Consider the following 21,972-nt stretch of genomic DNA (forward strand, 5'->3'; position numbering starts at 1 on the left):
CCACTCCTGCTGCTCTTAGAAGTAAGTTGTTCGCTATTCCTATTCAAAAGTACCACCGACAGGAAGGTATGGACACTCGAAGCCAGCGGGCAAGACCAACTACTCTATCTCTTTCTCCGAAGCAAGAAAATCCACATCGCAGATGAAGTTGAAGCTACTTTGACTTTGATTCGACAATAAGTCAAAACACCTGAAGAACTATTACAAATTATATATTTATTTTTAACTAAAAAGCACTTTGTGCCAATATGAGAATTCAGCACAAAAAAAAAGAGAAGTATATATACATGACTAATTTTAGCAAGATAACCTTAGCAAGATAGAGTTGAGAGATACAAATTAAATTTAAAGATCTCAGATCTGGCCTCCTTGTGCGCAGAAATCAAACCAACAGAGAGAGAAAGAGTATTAATTGATCAAAATGGTGCTGAAAGGAGAAGGCCTTTTATATAACCAAAATCCTAAAATAACTTTTCTACACGGCTGTCACACCCCAAATCCACCGGGTCTGACAGCCTGCCGCGTGTATTTATCTAGTGTCACATATACACGCAAGGGAGTGGATCTTTTTATATGCATTACCAATATCCTCACTTGCTGCGTCCGTGTAATGAACCTGAAAATAATCGGGAGAGGGGGTGAGAATAAATTCTCAGTGCGAAATTTGCCACAGTTTAGATTATTGGACTTGCAATCAAACTCTATATTCAAAAATGAAACCCAAACAATAAACAATGCAAACAGATACATATAATCATAAATAACAGAATGCCAATGCTCGACAACAATTTAATCAACCTGCAACACAGTTTACGGAATTTCCAAGATGAATTGCAAACACAACATATATTTTGGCTTAACTCGACTCATTAGGGCTTGTAGCAACTACAGATGTTCTTTCGAGCTGAACCATTATCAAACCCACATCTGTAGGGTTACTGACACCTACAGATGGCCAACCGCTGGACCCTTTATCTGACACCCATCTGCAATCGCTTGGCTTAACAGTTTATTAAGGTCTGGTTTGAATCATATAAAGAAAATCCTCTCTGGAATCATTCCAATAGTCGTAATATTCAATTGACCTTTCAAATGCATTAACACATAGGAGAATGCCACCAAGCCATAGACGTTACACATGTCACCCACGATTTCCAATCACATCTCATAACATAATCACCCTCCCTCGTCCCAACCGGTACTGGGCATATCGAGGGCCGTTCACCTAAGGCCATTTAGGATCCTGGGAATCCAAGTCAGCATACAGCCCGACTTGGCAAATTCATTGGATCCAAGTGTTAACTTCGTAAATCCATTCACATACATATCAAATCAAATCATGATGACTTTCAATCAAATCAGATCAAAATAGATCGACACAACCTACAACCATACCAGCATGCAAATCACTCAAGTCACATCAATTCGAGTTTAATTTGATTGGGCTATGCAAATGCTTTACACAATTCAATAATGCAATCAATGATATTCAACATGACAAATGAATACACAGTTTAATTCCTGAAAATAAAGTATCAAACAAGTCCAAGAATCCCGCACCTTATTATGACGAGCGTACCGCTTAGTTACGGATCGGGCGTCTCGAATTACCTCGCGATATTTGGCTCGACTGAGCCTACACCTATATTATACGATTACTTGGTTTAGTTCGGTTACATTCTCAAAACTTAAATTCCAAAAGCCGTCTTTCCATTCGTCAATTCTTTTATACCTTTCGGCTCATTTATAATCATTTTAATTCAAGTCCAATTTACTAAGGCCCAAAACAATCAACCATTTCAATTTAATTCAAGTATAGCCCAACAGCAAAGTCACGGCTATCATTCCATATAGATTCACATGGTTCTTTAATTCTTTGATTTGTGCATTCATACTCTTGTAAAAATATTTCTCAAGTTGACCCGGGATCAGGCTTTGGCAGGTTCACTGGTACAGTGTGTAATACGCTTTAATAAACACCATGTAGTATAAAACCATGAAGACTTTGTTATATATATGTTTTTATTCAGAAACCAATTCATTTTATATCAGTAAAAGAAGCATTCAATTAAACTAGATATTACTACACAAACCATAAGACAGATACATACATTTGTACCGAATAATCCAATTCATATAATTTCACATATGGCCGGCCACCATTTCAAACAAATCATTTCTTACATTTTAGTCCCTTTAATTCATACAAATCACCATGGTTCTATATTTTACAATTTCGACCATTAATAAAATCATTTTGCAATATAACCCCTTATACTTAATTTATTCGAGCAATTCGATCGAGTCGGGAAAATCAACAACCCGTACTCGAAACTAACAAATTCACATCCTACGACATTAATCAATTCATCAAGACACAAATCAAGAATTTTAGAAATTAACCGAAAGAGAAAATGTCGAAACAAGTGATCGGTTCCGAGGGTTTCGCCTCGCCTCGCGGCCATCTCACTCGAGCACAAGCAATCACCATAGAACCCCAAGACAGCACCAACGGAACCGAAATGGCAAGCACCACCAAAAATCTCATTTCTAGGGTTTCCCAAAACTCGCAAAAATCAGCGGCAATTGTGAAGAATCGAAGAGATTAGTTCCATGGGTCAGAGAGAGAGAAGAGAGTGATATTTCGGTGGTGGTGGCATGGCTCGGCGAGAGAGGAGGAGGAGGTGGTGCGGAAGGGCAGGGGAGGCCGAACCCGAGAGAGAGAGAGGGGGCGGGCTGGGGTTGTCCGAACCGAGAAGGAGAGAGAGGAGAGGGTGGACGTGGGGCGTGGGCGGCTCGCCGGCGACGGGAGGGGGCGGAGCCCCTGTCCCTTTTCTTTCTTTGGCGTAACAGAGAGGAAAGGGGGGCTGGGGGGGTGTGTTACGGACAGGGAGGGAGAGGAGAGAAAGAGAGGGAGGGGTGATTTAATGGGCTGCTTTGAGATCCGTGCTGCAGCAAAATCTAATGGCCTAAATAATTCATAATATCATTCCTACTCCTTTTAATTGATTTTAAAGTGTATTTCCTTTATAATTTCAATTAGAAGTTCCCAATAATTTTACAATTAAATTTGTATGTATATTTTGAACGTTTAATCCTCAATTTAAGATTCGAATAATATGTTTATACACGCATATTTCTAATTAAATCTCTATAATTCCTTCACGAACGAGATTTATAAATTTTACAATTTATTTGTACGAATGACTTCGTATAATTATACCCTTACTTAGAATTAAATTATTTATTTATTTTTAAATCTCTAAATTTTTAATATACATAATTTCATACATTATTTCTATTTCGAAATTTTAGTTTCGTTTTAGTCGGTCAGAAAATTTCTGAACGATCGTTAAATTAATTAAACTTTTTATTTAAGTCAAATGATCGATTTATCAATTTAATCAAGTTTTAAAATTTCGGAATGTAACAACGGCTCTTTATTAAACGTCTGTGTAGCTCTTATAAGCTTTCTATACTGTTATTTAAATAAATATCCGTGTACAATTCCTACTTTTATTCACGGTTCTTTAATTAAATATCCGTGTAGCTCTCTCAAGGCTTTCTACACTGTTATTTAAACAATAAGCCGTGTACATTTTCTAATAAACGTCCGTGTAGCTCTCTCATGGCTTTCTACACTGATTCTTTAATAAATATCCGTGTAGAGATCCCACAGATATTTCGGCCTTCCAAAAAATTACAATTTCTACACGGTTTTTATATAAAATTGCCAAATCCGTGTACAATGTGCAGTGTACAATGACCATTTTTGTAGTAGTGCTATCTCATTCAATAATGCTAGCAACAACATAGCTTCCATTGAGATTTTTAAACAGTCACTAAACCCGATCATGAATGGTGAAATGTTTCACCAAAAGTGTGTTTGCCATATACTTAACCTCGTCGTGAAGGCGAGTCTTAAAACAGAAGCCGTAAAACTATTGATAATTAAATTTAAGGATGCTCTCAACCACATTGTTTCAAGCCAAGAAAGAAAACAACGATTTGCGAGATTATGTGTCCACCATGGATTGAGCAAGTTGAAAGTACCTTGGGATATAGATACCCGTTGGAACTCTACCTATAGGATATTGAACCGATGCATTCCTTACAAAACTGTCATATGGGAGTTTTTGAGAGGCTCTACCCCCGAGGGAATGTAATTGGAACTCACCGACGGAGAATGCATGGGATCAACTACAAAGGCTTAGCAATTTTCTAGGAACCATTTTTACAGCAACTGTCCAACTATCTTGCTCATACTCACCAATGTTATTTCAGTTGCTCAGGCATCTCTATGACATCTCCAAGGTGTATTGTCATTTGGAACAAGCTGAAACCCACAATAAATCTCTCATGCCGATCGTAGATACCATGAAACAAAAATTTCTAAAATATTGGGAAGATATACCCCTCGTCACGATTATCGCGAACTGCCTCAACCCGGCATACAAGAAGTTTTACACGATCAAAGTATTTCAAAGGTACAAAGATAATCTACATTTAGACAAAACCGGGGTGGAGGCATACGTGGATTCGAAGTTCGGAGAGATGTTTAACATATACCACTCAAGAATGAGTACTAACCAAAACCCATCTTCGTCCCGTGCCACCCCTAGGTATGAATATAAATATACACGTGTTTTTAATTTTTATTATTTACAATATCTACATTATTTGTCCACTAATTTTTTTTATTTTTTAATAGTTCCACTTCCAGGAGCACTAGCAGTGGTGGATTGTTAGCAGATTTTCAGTCGGAGAGCGAACCTCACACATCCACAATTGAGATGGACTGCTATCTGTCGATGCTCAACAAAAATGAACATGGACTTGACATCATGGCATGGTGGAGGAGGCATCAAAGAACCTTTCCAACGTTGGCGATGATGGTTCGCGACGTATTTGCCGTGCCCGTGTCAACCATCCCTTCCGAAAGTTGTTTTAGTTCAGCGAACAAGATCCTCTCTCGATAAATACAGTAAGTTGGGTGCATATGTTTTTGAGAGACTTGTGTGCTTAAAAGATTGGATTCAAGCTGAAGAGCGCAGGCAACATGTGCCTGAAGCATCATCATCCGAAGTCGACATTGAAGAAAGCGGTACCGAAGCGCAGCACAAGGCTAATTTGGATTCAGATGGTGCAGAAGAGAGCGAAAAATGGTATAGGAATGAGAACTTCTAGATAGGTAGTGTTGATATAAATTTCTAACCTCTTTTAATTTTTATGGTTATTTTTTAAATTATAAATTTCTAAATATTTCAATTAGTTTTTAAATTATTCATTTTAAAGAAGAATTACTAACAAAAAAAAAGTTAGAACTCCGGTTATGTTATTTTACATAGCCGCTCCCAAGCCCGGAATAAAGGAGGAGAGTAACTTTTATTTTTTAATGTATTGTTTTAAAATAATTCATAATTATTTTTAAAGTAATTGATTTAAGAAATTTTTTATTTATATTTTAGTGTTTTAAAGTAATTGATTTAAGATATTTTTTATTTATATTTTATTTAACCTATTGAAAATAAATGAATGTTTACAAAATATATTATCAATTTAAAATGTAAACTAAAAATTTCGAGATATAAATAAATTATGAAACTATTTAATTAGAATGATAATTTGAAAATAAAATAAAATGACTCGTGTAAAGAAATAAATAAATACATTTGTAATTAGCTGAATAAACATACAAATTTTCGCAAGAATAATTTTTATATATAAGTTACAAATTTTATTTATTTAAGAATTATAAAGATGTGACTTGATAATTTTATGTATATATATATACACTATTTGATATTGAACTATTCAGATTTTAAAAGTCGAATTATAAACACATAATAATATTTATACGACACTGTTAAAAAAAACAGAAAAAAAACCCGGACCGGACCGCCCCCCTACCCGAACCGCCCTTCCCCTCAAGGGTACAACGGGCACGGATATAAGACGGGCAGTGCACGGTTTTTGAAAAAAAAACCCGTGATGCCTAGCCCGTGGTACCCGTCTACTGGTGATACCCGTGCCCGATCCCTACCCGTGCCCGTGCCTGGGTTTGCCCTGCCCGCCCGGCCCCTACTCGACATCAATACACTATTGGACTCAACCTACTTAAATATTAGTGCCTTCAGAGTTCAGATATAAACTTTTATATTAAGAATAAATATTTGTAAATTATAGATAACAGACAAAATGGTTTTGGAAACAACTGGTAGCAGTTCGATACTGGTAGAATGTTACCAGTTCAGCACTAAGAAAAATATACGTGCACAATTACACCCACACTTCGCATTTCTTAGCACCATCATTGTCATTTGCCACACCAGCTTAATGTTTTTTTTCTTATGATAAGCCCATAAGCGTTTAAATTACTTAAAATCAAAAACATTTGATTACATCAGATCTTACAGCAAAATAATAGAAAACACCTAACATGAAAAGTTCATCTTAAATTACATAATCATCATAAAGAAAACTAATTTAAACTGAAATAAGTGCGGCCAATCTCCATTTCAATATTTAAGCCATCAGTGATGGTATTGGTACAGACCATTATCAGTAAAATCCTTTTGAGCAGCAAGTCCAGATGTTCGTGCCCAATTTGTCAGTCAATGAGGTGTCTGTAGCGCTTCTCGTGGCACATGTCGGATCTTCAGCCGGCTCCGATTGGCTTGGTATATTTACGCACACCTGACCTCTCCATGAAAGTATATCCTCTGGTTGTTGTTTCATTACTTCTTGTTCAGATACCCTGCCATCAGAGCACAACTCTCTTGTAATCCTTTAAAAATCTTTAATACAAATATTAAATTAAAAAAATAAACATGTACCACAACTCTCTTGCAATCCATCAAAAATCACAAGGAAGAAGTCGGGGGAGAGGAGAGGAGGGAGGGCCTGTCGCTGAGAGGTTGAGGGAGAGGTAAAGGGTGCGACACTTTGACATAGGTTTCACTGGGAGAGGGGGTCCCGAGACGGGTGGGCATGGCAAAAGTTCGATACTTGTGGGAGAAAGTCGTCTTGGAGAGATAGGAGAGATAGGGAAAGGGTAAATTTGTCAATTAAATAATTAAAATAATTAAATAAATAGTTAAATAGATGAAAGGGGATAAAAGAAATAATGTAAAGTTTTGATGGGAATTTTGGATATTATGCTATTATGATGGGGATATTGGCTATTTTAAGTTTTTGTATGGACACACTGGAAATTTTTCCTTATATAATAACCTTAATTCTTTATAATATATATAATTTACATGTGAAATCATACTAAAAAAAAAAATTATTAGAGAGATAGAAATGCATTTTGGAAATAAAAATGAATTTTGTTGAGTAGTTCATATATACCCCACTAATTAATCATTAAAAATCACGGGTTGCATGCTAGGTGAGTTCTATAGTTTAATTTGTCTGGAAAAAGAAGTAAATTAAGAATACCCACTGGTACTGGTACTGGTCGAGTACAAATGAATCCTGTTCCCCGCAGTTGTCTTTCTCACCCGGTTAGTTGATTGATAAATTCCAAATTGACAGATTACACGTGACATGTATGTAATGTTACCACAAGCTGCCAGCCTAGCTAGCTAGCTCTTGACCATGCAGGAATCTTTCATTTTTTTTCTGTCATGTGAAGCTAGCATTACAAATTAAGGCCAGCACACACCAATCTTGGACTTATGCACACTTGTCTCACTATATAAAGAAAAGCAAAGCAAAGATGGCAAGTAATTGAAGAGCAAATAAGAAAAATGAGATCATCATATTCATCTGTCATCTCTCTACTACTAGTTGTAGTTCTTCTCTCAACATCTCTTCTTGGCCTTGTAAGTGGTGATAATATTAATTACTCAACTTTTGCAAGCAAAACTCAACCCGGGGTCGCCAAAGGTGCGCCGTACACCCCCAGTCGTTGTACTGGGAAGTACTACAATGGTGGTTGCCATTAATCAATTAATTATGCAGAAAGAGAAGAGCTAGCTAGCTAGATCAGTTCCCCGATTGAAATGCATGTCATTATATATATATGTTGGATTAAACATTAATTAATTGTTAATTTGGATGTTAATTTTTTTGTGCATTGTAATTGCAGGGGACTGGTAATTAAGATGCATGCATATTTTTTTGGTTGTGTTTTTTTTGCTTTCTGTATCAGCATTAATTGTTTTAATTTTAATTGTATTTTCAATTCTGTGTCATTCACAGCACTACTGTACTATAATAATAATAATAATAATAATAATAATAATAATAATAATGTTTAATCACTTGTGAATGGATATTGTAATGGCCATTTTCTTGGTCAACTTTTTAAAAATACTATTTATTAATTTATATATATATATATATATATAGAGTTAGGCGGGTGCTATGGAGAGCATAGTGGCCTCTATGCTACGGCTCAATATTTGAGTTTTCAAAATCCAAACGGTCGATCCGAACCGTTCATCTTATTCTCCATATTAATATCTGCTTGGAGACCAAATTTTACATTTTTCTGAATTTTTTTACTATTTATTAAGTATTTTACAAAATTGTTGATCCAACGGTGGCTGCACAAAACAGTAAAACCGTTGGATTAGCGATTTTCAAAGTGACTTAATAAATAGTAAAAAAATTCAGAAAATTATAAAATTTGGTCTCCAAGCAGATATTAATATGGAGAATAAGATGAACGGTTCGGATTGACCGTTTGGATTTTGAAAACTCGAATATTGAGCTGTAGCATAGAGGCCACTATGCTATCCATAGCACCCAGCCTAACTATATATATATATATATATATATATATATATATATATATAGATCTAGTTTGACGCAGTGGAAGCTTCCAATTATTTTTTAGAATATCGATTGGGGCAGTTACAGTTAGGGGCTTAATTAGGTGTGTCAATATATGTATTATTTTATCTATTTATTCGATCTATATTGTATTTGATAAAACATGTATAATAATATTTTTGTTCTTCATTAGCTTATTAGATATAATTAAGTACGATTATGAATAAGAAATATGAAGTTCATCCATTATAACTTCAATGTGATAAATTTTAAAATTCAGTTCATCCATTACTTTTGTAAACTTAATATGGATACTATATTGATTTTTTTTTTATAATCGGCTAATAAAAATAACAAACTTAAAATTTATAATCACAACACCAAAAATTTAATATTACGCTCAAGACCCAATTTTTTTTATAAATAACATAAAAAAATAACATTACTTTTCTGTAATTTTCAAAAATAACAATTCTGCTGGAAAATTCAGTGGAATTGGAGCTGGAATTGTAATTGTGGTCAATAATCCAGCAGAATTGTAACTCTAGCAGAATTACAAAATTACGAATGAATATTGAATAAATTTGGAGAAGTTGAATCCAACAAAATTGCAATTATAATACCTTAATTTTCAATGAGTTGTGTCGTCAGCGATGAACAGTGTCTCCCCTTTTATTTACCGTCGGATCATTCATCAACGCATCAGATTGACACGCCCTACCTCATCTACCGTCATCTCCTAAATCCTCCGTAGCGCCTCACACTATTCTGCCCAAAATAAACCTAACTCGCGCCCCGCGCCGACTCCGATCTCTCATGGGTCCCATCTGTCGTCTCCTCTCCCTACGACAGTGCCACGTAGCCGACTCCCCACAACGTGTTGCCCTTTCCCCTCGCAGCGCCTTCTCCTCGTCGGATTTAATCTGTCGTCTCCTCTCCCTACGACAGTGCCACGTAGCCGACTCCCCACAACGTGTTGCCCTTTCCCCTCGCAGCGCCTTCTCCTCGTCGGATTTAATCGGCAGCCCTCCCGACTTACCCACTTTACTTTCCCCATATAATACCTGTTATTCAATTGTGCGCTGCTGATTGCCGTTCATCTTCCTCCCTCTCCACTCTAGGTAGAGGTCAGGCTTTCGACTGTCATCAACCCTTGCCGCCCCTTTCAGCTTGGTTCTTCCTGCTGGTATGATTCTTTCCAACTTTATTACCTTCCACAACCAATCCACTGTCATACCTTTCTTCCTGCTGGTATGATTCTTTCCAACTTTATTACCTTCCACAACCAATCCACTGTCATACCTGAGGTTTCCAACTTTTTTTTTTTGGAGAACTTTTTCCATGGCCTAGCCAGACCTGAGTTTTTTTTTTGGTCTTAGTTTGGCACTTGTAGTGGGGTTATTGTTTGACGAAAACTTTGCAAGCCTAATTTTTGGCATATGGATTTTGAGCCTGCTGGTCTTCATTTTCTTGTAAGAAAGATGTCTTATTTTGAGATTCTCTGTTCTTAGAACCTTATACTTATTCAAGTTCTTACGGTAACATATCAACAAAAATATGGTCTGATAGTTACTAGTAGACATGAAAATGGTACAACCAGTTGGTATTTCATGGGCCACAAATTAAGGAATAGTGCTAAAATAGTATTATTTGAACAGTAAAAGTTGAAGTGGGTTAATAGTTCTTTTTGAAATAGGAGTTAGAATCGAACTGAGTTTAGAACTGCCATTCAATTGGCACAAAAGAAACTATGGTAATAGTATCGAACTGAGGATTTATGTGTAAAACGAGTTAGAGATTGATGGATTTGCGAGAAGTGATGCGAGGAAGGGAAGGTCAGATATTGCCCCGGGCCTACACCAAGAAACAATGGGGCACCCAGGTACCTTCATTTCATCTCGCAATTGATGATCATTCCATACATGAATAAGTTTCTAACCTGAGAACTAAGCTGTTACATTGAGAAAACCTAAAATAAAACAAATGTTTTCCTGACAGTCACTGTCAATTGCTGGTAATCGAGTAGCATTTTGGATACCATCTTGGATACCATTTCCTTATGGTCAATTGCTGGTAATCGAGCACTATTTCAAATTTGAGTTTAATTAGGAAAATGGGTTGAAGTTGGTGTTTGTTATAAAAGTCATGCTTAAATGAGGATGAATTTGGGTTAATATAATGTTGACATCTCAGATTTAGTAACTACCTTTTCTTGTAATATATTTCTCAGATAAGACCACCAAGAGATGCACCACTGAACTGGTGCATGACCTTTGCACTAAAGAAGATGAAACAGCATGGAGCAATCTACCTCAACCCATTCTCACATTGCCTCTCTGAGGATATCGACGAGCATGAGTTACAGAGGCTGAGATGTCGTGTAAATTACCATGCATTGCGCTTTAAGCCGAATATCATGAAAATAAGCAGCGAGATTGTGAACAGGCTATAAGATCTCAAGGTCATTTTATGTCAACTCACCTTCAGTTCGAGATGGACATGCTTGCTTTTCCTGTGTATATGAGTTTATTTCTATTTGAATTTTCTATTTGAATTCTCTTTGTTTAGTGGGGCTTGTATACAGATATATGCTATCACCTATATTCTACTGCTACAAAATTAGAAATATTGCATGCTTATAATCAATGAGGAATATGAACTGTATGCCTCCTATTCTTCTTCCATATACCACAATCAAAGGATTAGTAATTAGTAATTAATGAATCCTTCTTATCTATTAATTTCCTTCCATGCCAGTCTCTAAGAAGCTATAGAAAATAGTTGGCTAAAAATGTTTTTGAGGGTATATACTAATAAATACTTATGTACACTGTTTAACTCTTCAGTCAAATGTCACTTTCATGAACTTTTGAAATTTATTTATGTGTGAACAGAAAATTCTGATAAAATATCGGAAGGAAAATTTTGCTGAGAAGGAGCTTGTATATAGAGAGAGGAGACTCATTGGAAAATGTCCCTTGACACTAGAAGAGGTAATCTTGATCAATTTTATATATTTTACTATTCTTTTGATTAGAAGGCTGTACCATCTTTATTTTGTTACCTGTATCAGTTACCAATTCAACCCTTTGATGAAGTGGTGTTAGTATTTACAAGGGAGTGAGGCTACAGTACTATGCATAACTCATACTGGTCCGTACTATGGATCAATATCTTCATCTTTAAATCTAAACAGTAAATCCAAACAGTATTAATATGGAAATGTACTTGCAGATTGAAATTTACATTTTTTAGAATTTTTTTTTAAAATGATATTCATATGGAACAGTATCAAGACCAGGAAATACAAAAGAGAAAATGTAACTCAAGACTCCTCCACTCACTTCCTCTCCATCTAGGATCTGCGCTTCATACCACGACTGGGAATAGGCGACATCGGCAGCGTATAACTGGCTGAGCTGAAATGCAATGGCATAGGGGCTGGCGTCATGGCCGCAAAAGTAATGGATAAGAAGGAACTGGAGGGTAGGACCAAATAAGGCGGGGCTAGAAGGATAAAACAGAGAGGGAGATACTGCATAGGCTGTACAGTGTGTCTGAGAGTGACCGATGTTTTCGTCTATTGACCGAGTTCTGTCCTGGTGGTGATTTGCATGTGCTCAGGCAACAACAGCTGCCGCCGGTTCACTAAACTGCTGTCAGGTAAGCTTTCTTTGGTGAAGAGCATTAGTGATCGTCCCTTTAATTTGAGTGAAATTAGATGACTTTTTTTGTTATTGATAGAAGGATAACTACCTAATGATTGAAATGACAAATTAATTGAATTTAGGGAACCTGTATGTTGCAGCCTTAGTTCGAAAGATGAAATCTTCATAGAGTATGTAATATTTATAAATATATTACACTTAGGTTCCTCTGTATCCTCATAGATACCAAAATCAAATCTCAGATGTCCGATAACTGACCCCAGATCCCATGGTGATTGCCACCAACACACCATGGATGCCCATGGTTTTCCAGTAGGTCTTAGTTGTTTTCTCTTTTAAGCTCTTCTATTCTCTGATTTGAGTCCGTACTGTTAGCTCTTATATTCTTTGATTTCATTTCTCAAGCTTTTATACATAGATTTTGGAGGGGTTTGTGATAGAAATGGATATTGCTGATTCTTTTTCAGCTATAGATCTCTGTGTAGGATTCAATCAATTTATTTGAAGCATTTAAGTTTCTTATAACCAGTGTTCACTTTCGCTCCGCAAATATTTTTATGCTAATCCAGCCTTTTTGTCGAACGATCCTTGGAATTATTATTTTTTATTATTTTGATCAGCTGACCTGTTTTGTTCATCAAATTCATGTACATGATTTTAGCAGTTCATTGTTCATTGTACATGTATGCAAATTTCAAACATAGATTGCAATACATTTCGAATATATGATTTTAAATGAAAAATTCCCTAAATTGCCCTTGATAGTAACAACAGAGCAATTCCTTCTACCTTCTCTGTGCTTCATGTTTATTGTTGCGTGATAACCTCCCCAAAAACTGAAATTAATTACAGAATAAGAAAAACAATAAAATTTAAATAATACTAAGTAAACTCCAATGGAATCGTCATTCTAAATGGCTTCATATAGATTTCGTGTTGGAACTCTAAAACAATTGTTTCATTAGTCACCATCTTATCAGTACAAACTTATTTTTTTCCTCACGATCTGTGAAAAACATATGACTTTTTGGTTCTAAGCCCCTAAAATCTCTTTCGTTAAATAAATATAAGAAAAATTCTTCCATTGTACAATTTCATTGGACACAATTTCTTCCAATGCTCATCTCATTTCTCTGTGTACTATAGAAACATAAAGAACTATACAAAAGATGGAACCAATTTTCTAAACCATGCCTACCTGGTATGTATACATTATTGATTTATGAATTTATTATTTTTGTTTTTTGATGAAAAAACTAAGTTATTAATATGGAAACTTGTAGGTCTTCCTCACTTTCAATCGTGGATTTGCACATTGGTATTTAGGTGTGCTCAATTTCACTAGGAAAGAATATTATATACTGGACTCAATTAAGATTTCCTTACCCTACAAATCTATGAAGTATAATCTGGCAAGTGCTTCTTCACTATTGATTTTTGCAAAAAAAAAAAAAAGTAGTACCCATGTATCCACATAATTTAATAGTGAAAATTGGAGTCGATTTTTTTTAAAAAAAAAATGGACTTCAATTATATATTGAATTTCTGTAAGTAAGAATTCTTTTGGTAGTGTACCATCATAAATTTGATAACTGACATTGAAATCTGAGTAATCCAGCTGAATAAATGTAGTTGAAGATTATTTGAAAATTTATGAGTTCGATGACAGGTAGAATTATCTATATGTGGCATATGTCATCCATTACTAATGTTTAAATATATATGTTTTGAAATCTGTGTCACCAAAACTGCATTCGCTTTCAAAATTTGAATATTGATTGATATTTTTCTAATTTCAGAATGCGAACTTCAGTACTAATTAAGAAGGGCTATATCTGGAGAAGTTGTGATGTTGCATGTTGTGAATCCTGTACTCTACATATTGGTAAAAGGAGATTGCACAGGTGCTTGCTGGCTTCATTATTTTTTTGTCAACTGAATTGCAATTTCTATATGAAACTTGACGTCAATAGTTGGGTGATGTAAAAGAGAAATTATCCTTAGCAACACATATTACATTTACTTATTATGATGACACGCAGTGTATATTTTTCCTCTTGAATAATTAATTTATCTTCCACGCAGAACGTACGGATTTGCAAGTCAACTTTGATTCATACAAGTCACTTTCCGGCACCAAAAATTACTGTGGTGTCCTCTCAAATGTAATAATGTTTTTGGATAGGTACAAATCATATATGTTAGGGGAAATCATTTTTCCGGGCACCAATTTCTCTTAACATTATTTTGTATGTATATCAAATTACTTTTGCATTGATACTAACGCTTACGCAAACTAATACTTGCATAATATGTACAATTTTCGTTTTGTTGTTCAAATACATTATCAATGCTTGCATATATACATCAAATATTATGTTATAAATTCATATATTTAATTGTCACTGTCGAACATTTCAATAACTATATGTACTATTTAACTTTATTATATCCACTGTACATAATAATAGAAAAAAAAAATCACTCATGTATACCAATATACACAAGAAAAATGGTTGCGGCGGAGCCGCAACAATAATGCACCTACTTTGAACTTCAATTCTGCTCGATTATTAGCTGAAATGTTATTTTAAAAAAATAATTGAAAACCATGTTATTTTATTTATTTATTTATTTATTTTTATACTATTTATAAAACTTTCGGCTCAAGACTGCAAACTATTTTCTAGATATTTTGAAGGATAGATAGGAAGTTTCCAAACATTTCTGGAAACAAAAACGGGTCGGATTCTCCAATAAAACGGATAAGGTTGGTTCGACTGTTCATGCTTACCTTCAAAGACCAGGTGCAAGGAACAAAAATTGCAACAGCTTTCTAGAAGGGAAAGACCAGGTCTATAATAGTCTACTAATCTCCTGTTGAAATATAACACGGCAGGCGGCAGGGAAATATTTATTTTAAAAATAATTAAACAAATATAATCTTAGACCTAATCCATTAGATAAACATGGTCAACACTAATTACCAAATTGCGCGTTCTTTGTACAGCTGGCGTGATACACCGGGTCTATACATACCTGCCTTTCAGAGCTATTAATTGGGGATCTATTGTTGATGCTTTTATCTGGAGACATCTGTGTGGCATCTGGCTAAAAGACACTGTCATTAATTATATACAATTGAATATGTTGATATCTGAGGTGGAATTTTATTGTTTATTTGTAAGGATAAAAGGGACAATGTTAAATGCAAAACATAATAGATGTAGCACGTAGTATAGTGTTTTATTTTTTTATTCATTGCAAAATTTGAAACTATATTTTTATAGAAAATGGTTCAAATGTTTTTATTTCTTGTTCATTCATCGTGTTTCTACTTTTTAATTTAAAAAATAATAAAATTATGTAATTTATTTGTAAAAATAAAATTATGTAATTTATTTGTAAAAAAAAAATTATGTAATTTATTTGTAAAAATAAAATTATTAGAAAATAATATAGACCACAACTAACAATTTTTTACATTCAAATCTTAATTTAAAGTTATTAAAATTTTGATGGAGTTTCATTTATACCTCTCAAGTATCATGAAATTACATATTTCTCCTCTAAAATTTATACTATCATGATTTCTTTTTAAAATTTTAAAAATTCACAAATTTACCAAATTTATTGACTTTTCTATTAAAATTTATTTGAAATTCTTTAAAGTACCCATTTTACCCTTTATTAAAAAATAAAATATGCAGTTTGTGTACTAACTAGTAAATTTTCAGGACAAATAACTCACTTCTCTACTTAACACGTATGTACACAATGACATTTAGGTATATAATTATTTGTGCATCACAATAAAATAAATCATTTGCTCTCAAAATTGATAAATTAAAATACTTAAATATTTTTCTTAAACATATTAAAATATTTTTCATATCTATCATGCTTTACATCTAAGAGGATAAATAATACATAAAGCTATGACATCTAGCACAATTATTACTAACAAATTTTAAGATAAAAAGGAAAGACATCTAATTTATAAAAAATCAGTATTAACAATATTAAAATTTTCTCTATCCAAAATATTACGTTTGATTATATTTCTTTTCTTCTACTTGCTCGCTAATGTTATTAATTATTTCTTATTATGTGTAACAAAATGTAGATTATGTGGTACAAATTGTAGCACGGCATTCAAATAAGTTTGCCTTTATATCTTTCTTTTATTTTTATTTCTATCATAATATACATGTATTTTTAGTATAAATTAAGGATAAACAATAGAGAGCATTAATGACATCTATTGCCAATGATATTACTTACAATATTGAGTTATAAAAATGAAAGAAATCTAAATTCATAAAAAAATTAGTTCCAACAATAGTAAAAAATTCTCTATCCAAAACTTTAGGTTTGATTATAAATTTTTTTCTTGTACTTTCTCACTAACATTGTTACATATTTATATGGCTTGAAACCTCCCACTAATATTAAAAAAAATATAGATGAAAATGTAACCGAAGTAAGATTAAAAAGTTTTTAACCCCACACAACATATACAAAATACAAAAATCTCAACATTGTTGCTAATTATTATAATGACAAGTTGACAACATGTAATGTTGCAGCTTGTGCCACACAGGTGCGTCACAAAAAACCAACACCTAAAAGACCGTTCAACTTGAGAGCGATATACTATACAAGTACATATATTAACAGAGATATTTTGGCTTCATACAGCACACGAATGCTACTTTGACACTCGTATCTGTGCGCTGCATGAAGCAAATCCTACCCTGGGAAAGTCTTTTCCCGTAGTCTACTCCAACGGCCCAACTCCAACCAAGAAGTTTCTATTAAAGATAATAAAAAATCAGATTCTTTTTAAATTACAAAAAAAATTTATCTGAATAAACCCGGTGTATCCACGTTCAAGATTTACCGAAAGGTAGCGTACCGTGTTAGACTTAATTAATTGCTGAAAAGGTGCGCAATACGAAATGCACCTACCCCAGGGAAATATTATACATTGCTTTAGCAGCAGCTCTTGCAAGTAATAAATAGTAAAGATTCTTTAGCGTGTGATTGAATTTTAGAAGAGAAACGGACAAGTCTTCGATAAGAGAGAGAAAGAGAAGAAGAAGAGAAGAAGAGAAGCGTGTAAGGCGACATTGATTCAGAGCTGCTTCCAAGGTACCTCCTTTTCTTAACCTTTTCTCACTTTAGGTTAGGGTTTCTGGCAATATGGACTGATTGCTGTTAAAATCAGCTTAGATTCGCTGTTTTTGATCAATAATTGATGGAAATTTGAGAGCAAAACTTTTAGCTATTCTGTACTGGCAAAATTAGTGAACCATTTGTTGCAATATGGACCGATTTCTGGTAAAATCCACTTAGATTTGCTGTTTTTGATAAAAAAATTGCTGGGAATTTGAGAGAAAAGTCTTCCCCTTTTCTGTACTGGTAAAATTGTTGAACCATTTGTTGCAATATGGACTGATTGCTGGTAGAACCAGCTTAGATTTGCTGTTTCTGATAAAAAATTGCTGGGAATTTGAGAGAAAAATCTTCCCTTTTCTGTACTGGTAAATTATTGAACCGTTTATTGCAATATGGACTGATTTCTGGGTAAAATCCACTTAGATTTGCTGTTTCTAATCAATAATTGCTGGGAATTTGAGAGCACAATCTTCCCCTTTTCTGTACTGGTAATATTATTGAACCATTTGTTGCAACGACAGATTGCTGGTAAAATCCGCGTAGATTTGCTGTTTTAAATCAATAATTGCTGAGAATTTGAGAGCAAAACTTTTACCTATTTTGTACTGGTAAAATTCTTTTGAAAATGTCACTGATCTGTAAAAGACTACTTGTTCAGCACAATATAAAGCTTTAATTTTTTTGTTCTGTAAAAGATAATATGATTTGTTATCAACCGTGGGTTAAAAAATTAACTTTGATTTTGCTAAAATGGAAGTCAAATTCTCTGATTGTTGTACTGAGATGATCCCTATGTTAATTATAGGAACAACAATCAAGTTCAAGCATTCAAAATCATTTGATTAAATTTATGGGTGATCATGTTGTGGTGAATGTGGAGACTCCAAAAAGCCCTGAACCGAAGGAACCAAAAAGAGATGCTGAGAAATCAGATCGAGGAAAAGAGAGTTTATTTGCTCCAGTTGTGGAATCATCTGGGGATGAATCAGAGCCGCTTATCGGCACCCCCGCTGAGTGCCGTATCTGTCAAGAGGAGGATCTGATAAAGAACTTGGAGACACCTTGTGCATGCAATGGAAGTTTGAAGGTATCATATTTTTTTAAATCCTGAAATTTCTATATTTAGCAACACATTTTATGTGATAAAGTATATATATGATTGTTTTGATAATGTTGATTTTTTATAAATTTGTTATAGTATGCGCATAGAGCTTGTGTGCAGCGGTGGTGCAATGAGAAGGGAGATATAAATTGTGAAATTTGTCACCAGGTAATTTGCATTATTATTTTTTTATTCAAGGTAATATTGTTTCATGAGTGAGGCTATGGTACTATGCATAGCGTGGATTGGTCTGTACTATGGATCAATATTTTCGTTTTCAAACTTCAAACAGTCGATCTGAACTGTTAAACATGATCTCCATATGAAATATACGCGTGGATCAAAATTTACATTTTTTTTCTATTTTTTTGGATAGGTAGAAAATAGCTTGATCCAAAGATTTTAGACCATTCAAAAGTAGTGATTTTCTACCTATCTAAAAAAATAGTAAAAAAATTCTAAAAAATATAAAATTTGGTCTCTTAGTACATTTTCATATGGAAATCATGTTGAACAGTTCAAGATCAACTGTTTAGACTTTGAAAACGAATATATTAATCCATAGTAAGGATCAATATGCAGTTATGCACTATGCATAGTACCATAGCCATTCTCGTTAATGTATTAGATATGAGACTCTAGATACCCTTATTTTATTTATCATTTGCATGTTAATTTGAATAACTTGAGCTCATAAAGTAAAGTTCTTAATTGACAGCCATACAAGCCAGACTACACTGCAACTCCTCGGGCCCCACCTGACGAGACCATTATTGATATTGGGTACTTATACTTTTGCTTTATATTTTGTCTGAATTTCCGTTAAACTATGATTGTACTGCTAGAGACATACAAGCCAGACTACATTGCAGTAATGGCATGTTAAAATAATTATAATACTACTGGTACCACCAATTTCATTAAGAAATCACTAACAGTATTACAGTACCAGCCATTGGTACCAGTGCTGTTTACAAAAGACAACATTAACTACCTATATTTGTTAAATCTAAATTTATTTTTTTGTTTATAAAAATAGTGGGGATGGGTGATAAGTGGGACCCCACTATCTGTCACCTAATATCATATATATTTTTTTATTTGATGAAAGTGGGGTAATTTCCAACTGATTTCATTAAGAAATCACTAACAGTATTTCAATACCAGCCACTGGTACCAGTGGTAGCAGTACTGTTTACAAAAGACACCATTAACTACTATCTATATGTGTTAAATCCAAATTTATGTTCTTGTTTATAAAATAGTGGGGGATGGGCGATAAGTGGGAGCCAGCTGGATCTGCGTGACCCACGAGTTCTTGCAATAGCAGAGGCGCAACGGCACTTTCTAGAAGAAGAGTATGATGACTATGCTGCTGCCAGTACCAGTTCTGCTGCTTTTTGCCGCTCTATTATTCTCATTGTGAGTTGTATTTGGTTTTTCAAATCTTTGTTTTCTTATGATTTCTGTGTACCCCTCAAAAACTTCAAAATTACATATATTCCCTTATAAAATTCGTAATATCATAATTTACCATTCTAAATTTTCAAAACTAGAACAAATCTACCCATCTTATTCTCTTCTTTATAAAACTCAGTTTGAGTTCATAAAATAATCATTTTACCTTTTATGAAAGAAAAATAAAATTCCCCCTTGTTTTTTTGCTTATTATTGAAAGCTAATTTTTCTTATTTTGTTGTTACTTAGTTGATGGCGCTTTTGCTATTGAGGCACACATTATCACTTGACAATGGCAGTGATGGAGACGATGATGCATCTACTCTTTTTTCGGTATGTTGCTTTTGTTACAAAATTAACATTTTAGTCCTGTCAAACCTCAAATTTTCTTTTCTCATGTAACTTAACTAAATTTTTTCTTTTATGTAGTTGTTTTTACTCAAAGCAGCTGGATTTCTTTTGCCATGCTATATCATGGCGTGGGCTATTAGTATCTTGCAACGCCAAAGGCAACGCCAGGTTAGCATATGTAATGTATTTCCCGTGTGTGATTTTCTACCTATAAAAAAATAGTTAAAAAGTTCCAAAAAATGTCAAATTTGGTTTTCAAGTGCATTTTTATCTCTTCATCTCTTTTGATGATTATTCATTGATTTTCTTTTGTGAAAGAATTATTTTCATTATTCCCCTTATGTTTTGTTAGTGTGTTTAGAATTAAATTCTAATTTGCAATTTTACATGCATGTCCAGGAGGCTACAGCACTAGTACCTGCTGACATGGCATTCATTCTACAGTCAAGTCAAGCAAGACCCCTTCAATTCAATGCTGTTCCTGAACCTGTAACTCGTGTACCTGAACCCGTTACACCCGCCTCACCACAGCATGGACCCCACCAGTAGAGAGAGAGAGAGAATTCATACAATATTACACTACCAACTGTTTCAATCTTTGTTCTCTTGTTTGGCTGATGCTAATATATTGAATGGATTTTCTCTCATTGCGGTGTTTTTTTTTTCTTTCTTCTTTTAGTCCTTGAATAGATTTCGCAAAATATTTTTGTACATACATTATAAAATTTGCTTTACTTTTTTTTTTTTTTAGATTTGTTTTGTTTTTTTATTTTATTTTAGGAATCCCTACGAAAGAAAACTTTACACTGAATAATTAGCAACTCTTGCGGGTAAAGATTTAAGAGAGTAATTTTGCCTTTGTGCAGAGCACAGACTATGGATGAAAACAGCTGGATAATGGTTCGTGTGCTGCACAAAACTAAAACTGTTCTGTTAAAATCTATACCCAACTCTTGCCTCTTTCACATTTTAAGACAAAAAAGAAGGATAACATCTTCATTGACAAATATAAAAGAAGAATGATTGAATTTTTAAATCATTGAACCAAGTTTGAAAAGTTCATTACCTCTGAAACATTTTCATTTCTTTTTCATGATATAAGAATAACATAAGCTACCTAGAATTCGTATTCTTTTGAGTACTATAGAGTATAGAGGTACTGTTCTGTAAAATTAGTGGATTTGGATTGTTCTTTTAACCTGGCACAAATCTTAAATGGGACCTCTACAATCTAAATCGGTACCGGATTGAGTTTGATCCATGTGAGAATAAATTTGGATCGTAAAGTTGTGTGTTCTACAAGACTAGCATGTCATTTTTTTTTCCTCTATGAAAAAAGAGAAAAAAAGGAAAAGGAAAAGAAATGAAGACCTAACAAATAACAACATGGGTACCATTAGAGGCTCAGACATTTAAAATAACATTCAA

At 34.0% G+C, this 21,972-nt stretch overlaps 2 protein-coding genes across 8 annotated transcripts; both read left to right on the forward strand.

Moving 5' to 3' along the window:
* The first annotated feature begins 9,560 nt into the window (after window positions 1–9,560).
* LOC144561088 (O-fucosyltransferase 1-like) lies at window positions 9,561–14,866 on the forward strand. Of its 7 annotated transcripts, XM_078310296.1 has the most exons (7): window positions 9,561–10,256; window positions 10,580–10,666; window positions 11,015–11,300; window positions 11,679–11,777; window positions 12,074–12,447; window positions 14,252–14,356; window positions 14,538–14,854. In XM_078310296.1, exons 1-3 carry the CDS (start codon window positions 10,224–10,226, stop codon window positions 11,234–11,236), a joined length of 342 nt encoding a protein of 113 aa, XP_078166422.1. In that variant the 5' UTR covers window positions 9,561–10,223; the 3' UTR covers window positions 11,237–11,300; window positions 11,679–11,777; window positions 12,074–12,447; window positions 14,252–14,356; window positions 14,538–14,854. The 7 variants fall into 7 exon arrangements, with proteins under 7 accessions (XP_078166422.1, XP_078166423.1, XP_078166421.1 ...); XM_078310297.1 differs by having other exon boundaries at window positions 11,015–11,245; window positions 14,252–14,866; XM_078310295.1 differs by having other exon boundaries at window positions 14,252–14,862.
* Window positions 14,867–17,424: 2,558 nt separating this feature from the next.
* Window positions 17,425–21,293, forward strand: LOC144560533 (uncharacterized). Its single transcript, XM_078309756.1, has 8 exons — window positions 17,425–17,606; window positions 18,439–18,720; window positions 18,832–18,903; window positions 19,454–19,518; window positions 20,001–20,157; window positions 20,443–20,526; window positions 20,623–20,712; window positions 20,944–21,293. Exons 2-8 carry the CDS (start codon window positions 18,484–18,486, stop codon window positions 21,091–21,093), a joined length of 855 nt encoding a protein of 284 aa, XP_078165882.1. The 5' UTR covers window positions 17,425–17,606; window positions 18,439–18,483; the 3' UTR covers window positions 21,094–21,293.
* The last annotated feature ends 679 nt before the right edge of the window (window positions 21,294–21,972 follow it).

Source organism: Carex rostrata, chromosome 10 (genome assembly GCF_964058835.1).
Source record: "Carex rostrata chromosome 10, lpCarRost1.2, whole genome shotgun sequence".
In the NCBI taxonomy this organism is placed as follows: domain Eukaryota; kingdom Viridiplantae; phylum Streptophyta; class Magnoliopsida; order Poales; family Cyperaceae; genus Carex; species Carex rostrata.